The 8,332-nt window shown below is 40.0% G+C and overlaps 1 protein-coding gene across 1 annotated transcript; it reads left to right on the top strand.

Annotated features, from left to right (window-relative positions):
- Positions 1–6,372: 6,372 nt before the first annotated feature.
- Positions 6,373–7,968, top strand: LOC116540182 (semenogelin-1-like). The gene is made up of 2 exons (XM_032263550.1): positions 6,373–6,448; positions 6,692–7,968. Exons 1-2 carry the CDS (start codon positions 6,373–6,375, stop codon positions 7,966–7,968), a joined length of 1,353 nt encoding a protein of 450 aa, XP_032119441.1.
- Positions 7,969–8,332: the final 364 nt, after the last annotated feature.

Below are 8,332 nucleotides of genomic sequence, written 5' to 3'. Positions count from 1 at the left end.
TTCCTTCCTTCCTTCCTTCCTTCCTTCCTTCCTTCCTTCCTTCCTTCTTTCTTTCTTTCTTTCTTTCTTTCTTTTTCTTTCTTCTTTCTTTCTTTCTTTTTCTTTTTGGAGACAGGGTCTTGCCCTGTCATTTAGGCTGGAGTGCAGTGGCATCATCTCGGCTCACTGCAACCTCCGCCTCCCGAATTCAAGCAATTCTTCTGCCTCAGCCTCGTGAGTAGCTGGGATTCCAGGCACCTGGCTAATTTTTGTATTTTTAGTAAAGATGGGGTTTCACCGTGTTGTCCAGGCTGGTCTCGAACTCCTGACCTCAGGCGATCTGCCCGCCTTGGCTTCCCAAAGCGCTAGGATTACAGACGTGAGCCACTGTGCCCGACCCAGGCTTTTCTTTAATGAGAAGGTTTTTATTATGGCTTCCATCTCATTAGCTGTTTTTGGTCTCTTCAGGTTTTGGATTTCCTCATGGTTAAATCTTGGTTAAGCTGTATGAGTTTAGGAATTTGTTTATTTCGTCTAGATTTTCCAACTTTTTTGCAAATAATTACTTACAGTAGCCTCTAATAATCCTTTGAATTCCTGTGATGTCAGTTGTAATGTCTCCTTTTTCCTTTCTGATTTTATTTATTTGAATCTTCTCTCATTTTTCTTAGTCTGGCTGAGGATTTGTCAATTTTGTCTAACGTAAAAAAAACAGCTTTTGATATTTTGTATTGCTTTCTTCATTTCTGTTTGATTTATTTCTGCTCTGATCTTTATTATTATTATTATTATTATTATTTACACAGAGTCTTGCTCTGTCACCTAGGTTGGAGTGAGGTGGTGCAATTTTGGCTCACTGCAACCTCTGCCTCCCAGGTTTAAGTGATTCTCCTGCCTCAGCCACCCAAGTAGCTGGGATTACAGACGCATGCTACCACTCCTAGTTAATATTTGTATTTTAGTAGAGATGGAGTTTCATCATGTTGGCCAGGCTGGCCTCCAACTCCTGACCTCAAGTGATCTGCTGATCTGATCAGCACTTTGTAATTCCAAAGTGCTGGGACTGCAGGTGTTGAGCCACCATGCCCAGCTGATACATATCATTATATAGTGACACTCTTTATTATTTCTTTTCAGCAACTAATTTGGGGTTTAGTTTGCTCTTTCTTTTCTTGTTCTTTAAGATGCATTGTTAGAATGTTTGTTTGAAGTTTTTTGTCTTTATTGATGTATATACTTATAGCTATAAACTTTCCTCTTCATACTGCTTTTGCTGTATCCCAGAGGTTTGGGTATGGTGTGCTTCCATTATCATTTGTTTCAAGAAATTTTTCAATGTTATTCTTAATGTATTCATTGACTCTCTGGTCATTGTTGAGCATATTGATTAATTTCCATGTATTTGTATAGTTTCCAAAATTCATCTTGTTATTTATTTCTAATTTTATTCCATTATGCTCATGGAAGAAGTTTCACTGTGTTTTCAATTTTCGTGGATGTTGAAAGACTTGTTTTGTGACTTAACATATAGTCTATCTTTGAGAATGATGCAAGTGCTGAGGAAAAGAATGAGTATTCTGCTGATATCCTGTAAATATCTATCAAGTCCATTTGGTGTATAGTGCTGATTAAGTTCAATGTTTCTTTGTTGACTTTCTGTCAACAAAGACCTGTGCAGTGCTAAAAGGGGGGTGTTGAGGTACACAGGTATGATTGTATGGGTGTCTGTCTCTCCCTTTATCTCTAATAATTTCCATGTCTTGGTGTTGGAGTACTGGGTATATATATATTTAAAATTGTTCTATCCTCTTGCTGAATTGACCTCTTTATCATTATATAGTGACATTGTCTTTTCTTATAGTTTTTGTCTTGAAATCTATTTTGTCTGATATAAATATAGCTACTTCTGTACTTTTTTGGTTTCCATTGGCATGGAATTTTTTATGTCTTTATTTTTCAGTCTATTTATGTCTTTCTAGGTGAAGTATGTTTCTTCTAAGCAATGGATTATTGGGTCTTGTTTTTTCATCTACTCAGCCGCTCTATGTCTTTTGATTGGAGGGTTCATTCCATTTTCATTCAAGGTTATTATTGATAAGCAAGGACCTACTCCTGACATTTTCTTGTTTTCTGGTTGTTTTGACGTACTCTCCTTTTCTTTCTTTCCTCCTGTCTTCCTTTTAGTGAAGGTATTTTTCACTGGTGATATGATTTCATTTCTTGCGTTTTATGTATATGTTGCGTATTTTTTGGTTTCAGGTTACCACGAGGCTTGCAAATGCTATCTCATAACCCATTATTTAAACTGATAATAACTGAACACTGCTTGCATAAACAAACAAGAGAAAGAAAACTAATAAGGAACTATAGTTTAACTTCAGTCCCTCCACTTTTTAACTCAGAATTGCTGTTCTTTCTCTCACCCCCATGCACAGAAATGCTCTACGCTGCACACCTGCAACTGGGAGATGAAAGATGAGGGAAGAGTGGCATCAGTGATACAAGTGTTTTTCCTACCTCTTCAGCGCCTCTTTCAGTGACGTAAAGTTAAAATCCGTTACTGCGAGTGCTCACCTGATTTTTCTGGTTCTTATGAAGGTGTTCTTTCTCTGCAGATAGTTGTTAAATTGGCGACCTTGTTGGGGGAAGGGGAAATCACTGGCGCCTCTATTTCACCATCTTGTTCTGCCACCCTCCTCCCTTAATTTTTGCTTCTCTTGGAAAGATTTTATTTCTCTTTCATTTCTGAAGAATAGCTTTGCTGAGTGTGATATTCCTGGCTGACGGTTTTTTCTCTTAGTAATTTGAGGATCTTATGCCATTCTCTCCTGGCCAGTAAGGTTTCTGCTGAGAAATTCTGTTAGTCAAATGGGGATTACCTTATATGTGACGACATTTTTCTCTTGATGTTTTTAAAAATTTTTCTTTGTGGGCCAGGCACGGTGGCTAATGTCTGTAATCACAGCACTTTGGGAGGCTGAGGCGGGTGGATCACCTAAAGTCGGAACTTCGAGACCAGCCTGACCAACATGGAGAAACCCTGTCTCTACCAAAAATACAAAATTAGCCAGGTGTGGTGGCACATGCCTGTAATACCAGCTACTCAGGAGGCTGAGGCAGGAGGGTTGCTTGAACCCGGGAGGCGGAGGTTGCAGTGAGCCAAGATCATGCCATTGTACTCCAGCCTGGGCAATGAGAGCAAAACTCCATCTTAAAAACAGACAAACAAACAAAAAACAAACACCTTTCTTTGTTTTTGGCTTTTAGAAATGTAATTAAAATATGCCTTGGAGAGAATCTATTTGGGTTTAATTTAAGATTCTTATAGCTTCCTGGACCTGGATTTCTATCTCTCTCCCAAGATACGAGAAGTTCTCTGCTATTATTTTGTGCATCTGGTGGAAAAGTTGTCTCTTTCAATTTTATGGAGTAGATTTCATAAGCAAAGATTTATTTTTTTGAATGGGTCTTTAGGTGTTACTTATTTTGGGTTTGTTGGGTTTTGTTCTAGGTGTATGTAGTAGTATTGTTTCCACGTAGTTTCTTCACCTAGAATCCACACTTGTGGCACTTGACTATTTCTTGGTGCCCTACTTGAGAAAATGTGCTGCTACAGTGGCATGGCTTTGCCAGTGCTGTGGTTCCAGGGCTAATTCTCAGGTTAGGGGTGTGTGCATGCACATGGTAGGTAATTCAATTAAGGTATGACTCAATGACGTTGGGGCCAGGGTGCTGTTATTCTGGATGGAAGCATGCACACGTTTGTTCAGTCAGTGTACTTGCTTACAGGCTAGGAGTGGGCTGTGGCACTGTTTCTTGGTCTCAGGACATGGAAGTGCAGCCGCTCAACTGGTCTGAAGACATGTCTTCCAGAGTCAGCCTATTAGGCTTTTCCTCAGGCCCAAGATGTGAGTGTAAGGTTGCTTAAATGGCCTATGAGAGGAAGGGGATGACAGAGGAAAGAGGGATGTTTCTCAGGCGCTTGACACAGCTGTATGGCTGCATGGGAGGCTTGGAGCATTTCTGTGAGGGGTGGCCTAAGAAGATGTTTTGTAGACCTAGGGTGAAGGCATGGAGCTTCATGGTTGTCCTTCAGGTGCGACCACCAGAGGCAGTCTGTGGACTGTTTCTCCAACCTGGAACATGGCCACATGCCCAACAGCGGTGGCCCATGGGCTATTTCTCAGGTTTGGGAAATGGGCTCTTGGCAGCTGGGCCAGCATGGTGTCATGCCCAGCAGGGGAGCTTCTGAGTCTGTTTCTCAAGCACTTTTTGGGAGCAAAGGGCCACTGGGCAGGCCACGGATGTGTCTGTGGAGGGAGAGGGTGTTACAGGGCTAGTTCTCAGGTACTTAGTGTAGACACATAGCCACTCTGCTGCCACAGGGGCACATAAGCTTTGTCAACCTCAGAGGCCTCTCTCCTACATGGTGAATTTTAAAATCTTCTAATATTTTTTCCTTGGTTTTTTTTTTTTTTTTCTTTTTTTTATCATTTGGTATTCTCCCAATCATGATACCATATCTAAGATGTATGCAGCACTATACCATTTTTATGCTTTCCAAATTACTGATTTCTGCTTTCATCTTTATCAATAGATTTCTTCTTTTAGTTTGAAATTTTTTTTTTTTCAAATTTCATTAAACCCAATCATGATGTGAGTATCATAATCACCGGTTATGCCTGGTTTGCATTTTCCTGGTTTGTTTTTGCAAATCGTGTGCCCCTTTGTTTTATCTGTATCCTTTGGACACTAGATTAGTTGAAAGTTTGTTCTTGATGCATAAGTAAGATTAATATTTCAGACTCTTTTTTGTTGCAGTAATCTTGGAACAGAACAACTCCTGGTATTTCCTTAAGGGAAGTGTAAGGAAGAGTACAGTGATTAGCAGGTACAGCAATCAATTTGTGTTCAGGAAAATTTTATTCTTCTCTTTTGCGGTCCCTGCCATAAGGAAATACTTACTGCCCTTAGGGTAAACAGATAAACTTGGTAAGATCTCAGAGTGGCTCATAGAGAAACCATGTAACTCACATGCTTTATGTTTGATGGGATAGCACTTTTTCCTATGGTTGATTTTTTCCTTCTCCCCTTCCATACAGCATTGCCTACAGGAAGGTTAAGACAGAATAATTGAAAATAAGTTTTCAAGCCATCCTTTCTCCAGAACCACCCTCCGTAGTGTTCTGAATGCATATAGAGTCACTGTTCAGATGTTGCTGCTTCTCCTGTGGTCTGCTCAGAACAAGGTCTTTTTCAGTCAGAGTAAAGAAAGTTTCCCCGGACTTTTCAGGAAGTTTTCACAACTGTAACAACAACAACAACAAAACTTGTGCTTCTACCCAAGGTAAACATTTTAGCTTTAGGACCACTCTCAATACATTATTCAATTAATTGAAGGTGGCAAATATTTCTAACAGCCTGTTGGAGAGTTTACCAGTTTATTACAGAAGTATGAAATTCTTTTATTTAAAAAAATGTATTTTGCCATTTAGGTAGATATAATCAAATAATCCAGTTTGGAAACCAATGTTCTTACTTCTTTTTCCAACAGTTGTTTCTATCACCGTAAAAAATATGTTAAATTTCTCTCATCCTTTCAAAAAAATCTCTGGAGTTATCTCACCCTCCAGATACAGCCTCAACTCTCATTCTAACCACGATATTGGACTTCTTGAGAAGGTTTCAGCTGGACTCCATCCTTCAATGGACAACCCAACACAACTCCATTAGTCTCTCATTAACATTACTAGCAGCAAGTAACATTAGAAAGCTTTTGACACGTCAGTCTTTATTGCGATGAACTTCACAGGTACATTTGACATTGGTGTACCTCATTTAATTGTTGAAACTTTTTTTCTTTGGTTTCCATAAATTTTCTTTCTCTTATGTGTCATTCTACTTTTATGATTGCTTCTTCTCAAGTAAAACAGAATGTGTCTTAGGAATATTTTAAAACAAGACAAAGTACAGAGTTATACCTAAAATTGGGTTTTTTAATTATTGCATCAGAAAGGAAACTCACATTTAGAATAAGAAGGCATTGTCAGCCACCAATTACTTTTGTAACCTGAAGCTAGTCTCCTTCCTACTCTAGACTGAATCTCTTCTGTAAAATGCAAGCAATCTGGCATGATGACACACAAGGACTGATAAAATTTGCTGGGGATTGGGGAAGTAAAAAAATTGCTTTTGACGTTATGTCCCCGTACTATGTCCCTGGGGACTTTGACATTATCCCCCACTGAGCAGGGGTGAGGAAGGTGACATTTATTAATAAGCTATGAAAGGGCAGTGCCTTTTGAAATTTCAGCTCCACCCATGGTACGTCCACTCAAGGAAGATATAAACGAAGAGATCCACTCGGCTCTCAGACAAGGTTTTCCAAGCAAGATGAAGCCCATCATCTTCTTCGTACTTTCCTTGCTCCTCATCCTGGAGAAGCAAGCAGCTGTGATGGGACAAAAAGGTGAGTGGAGAGGGTAAGCCTTGGGGAAAGCTGCTCAGGCAGAATGGCCTCTAAGGGTATTCAGGGTGCAAACAGTAACCTGTTCAGGCACAGATTCTTCTCGTTGAAGAGAATTGATTTTCTCCATCCAAAGCTTCAGCCTTTCTAGAAACATCAGTAGTTTGCTGGGAAAAGGTGGGACGTAGGCATTGCAAGGGAGCTTTGGAGATAATGAATGCATACATTTCTATTATCAATTACCAGGTGGATCAAAAGGCCGATTACCAGGTGAATCTTCCCAATTTCCACATGGACAAAAGGGCCTGCAGTATTTTGCACGAAAAGGCAAACAGCATGCTGAATCCAAAGGCGGTGTTTCTACTGAACACACATTTCATGTAGCCGCCCCTGATCGTGACCAGACCCGAAAAAGTAAGCAATATGACTTGAATGCCCAAAATAAAATGACAAAATCAGAAAAACATCCAGGTGGACGTCAAGAACCATTCAATCATAAGCAAGAAGGCAGAGAGCATGGTAAATCAAAAGGTGATTTTCACGTGGTAGTTATACACCATAAAGGAGGCCACGCTCCTCGTGGGACAAAAAATCCTTCTCAAGATTGGGGAAATAGCACATCTGGAAAGGGAAAATCCGGTCAAGATTCAAACACAAAAGAAAGGCTACTGGCTCCTGGACTAGGTAAAGAACAAGATTCAGTCTCTGGTGCACAAAAAAATAGAACACAAGGTGGATCCCAAAGCAGTCCCGTTCTCAAAACTGAAGATCCAGTACGTAACAAAAAACCTGAGACTCTAAATTCTCTTCCAAATAAAGGGAGTTCCCCAAATGTGAATGAAACGAAACAGAAACATTCAAGTAAAGTGCAAACCCCACTCTGTTCTGCACAAGAAGCCAGACTCCAACATGGATCCAAAGACGTTTTTTCTAAGAATCAAAACCAGACAAGAAATCCCAATCGAGATCAAGAGCGTGGCCCGAAGGCACATAACGGGTCCTGCCGATGTTCAAGTGCAGAAGAAAGACCACTTAATCATGGAGAAAAGGGCATACAGAAAGATGCATCCAAAGGCAGTACTTCTAACCAAACTGCAGATAAAATACATGACAAGCCTCCAAAACAGGTAACAACTCCTAGTCAAGGAGATGGCCATAGGGCAAATAAAACGTCATTCCCATCTTCAGCTGCAGAAGAAAGACGACCTAACCATGGAGAAAAGCACATACAGAAAGGTGTATCCAAAGTTAATACTTCTAGCAAAACTGAAGATAAAATAGTTGCCAAGCCTCAAAAACAGATAACAACTCCTAGTCAAGATCAACGGTCTGGCCAAGACACAAAAGGAAAGTCTGGTCAATCTGCAGATAGAGAAAAAGACCTAATCAGTCATGACCAAAAAGGCAGACACCAAGAGGAATCCAGTAGAGCACATAATATTGTAATTATAGAGCACGAAGATAGCCGTGATCATCATTTGGCACAACATTATGATAAAAAACGAAACACATTTATCATTTAGCAACCACTTGAACATCTGGACCAATAACAAAGTAAGTTTGCTTTTCTTACCAAATAGGAGAGGTACCTGGCCCAAAGTTGGGGACTCTCCAGGATCACGGTAGAACTGGTAACCTTTGTTCACATCAGTAGAAGTACTGTATTACAAGTGGTGGGAAGATGAGCACCATTTCCTGGTGAGTAGAGGACCTAGTAGTAGCAGGAAAGGATGCTTGGACTATCACTGGGTCCTAGAATTCTTGTTCTTAATTGACTATTCTTCAATAATATTTTTGTACATGCCTGCTTGCTAAAGGTTTTTTTGAACATGCATTACGATATATGCATACTTCTCAGTTTATGGCATACACATCAATTCTTATACT

The sequence above is a fragment of the Sapajus apella genome, unplaced genomic scaffold (genome assembly GCF_009761245.1).
Source record: "Sapajus apella isolate SASKATOON/1434 unplaced genomic scaffold, GSC_monkey_1.0 scaffold137, whole genome shotgun sequence".
NCBI classification, from domain to species: domain Eukaryota; kingdom Metazoa; phylum Chordata; class Mammalia; order Primates; family Cebidae; genus Sapajus; species Sapajus apella.
Note: the sequence above shows the minus strand (reverse complement) of the source record. Positions and strands in the feature narration are given on the sequence as shown.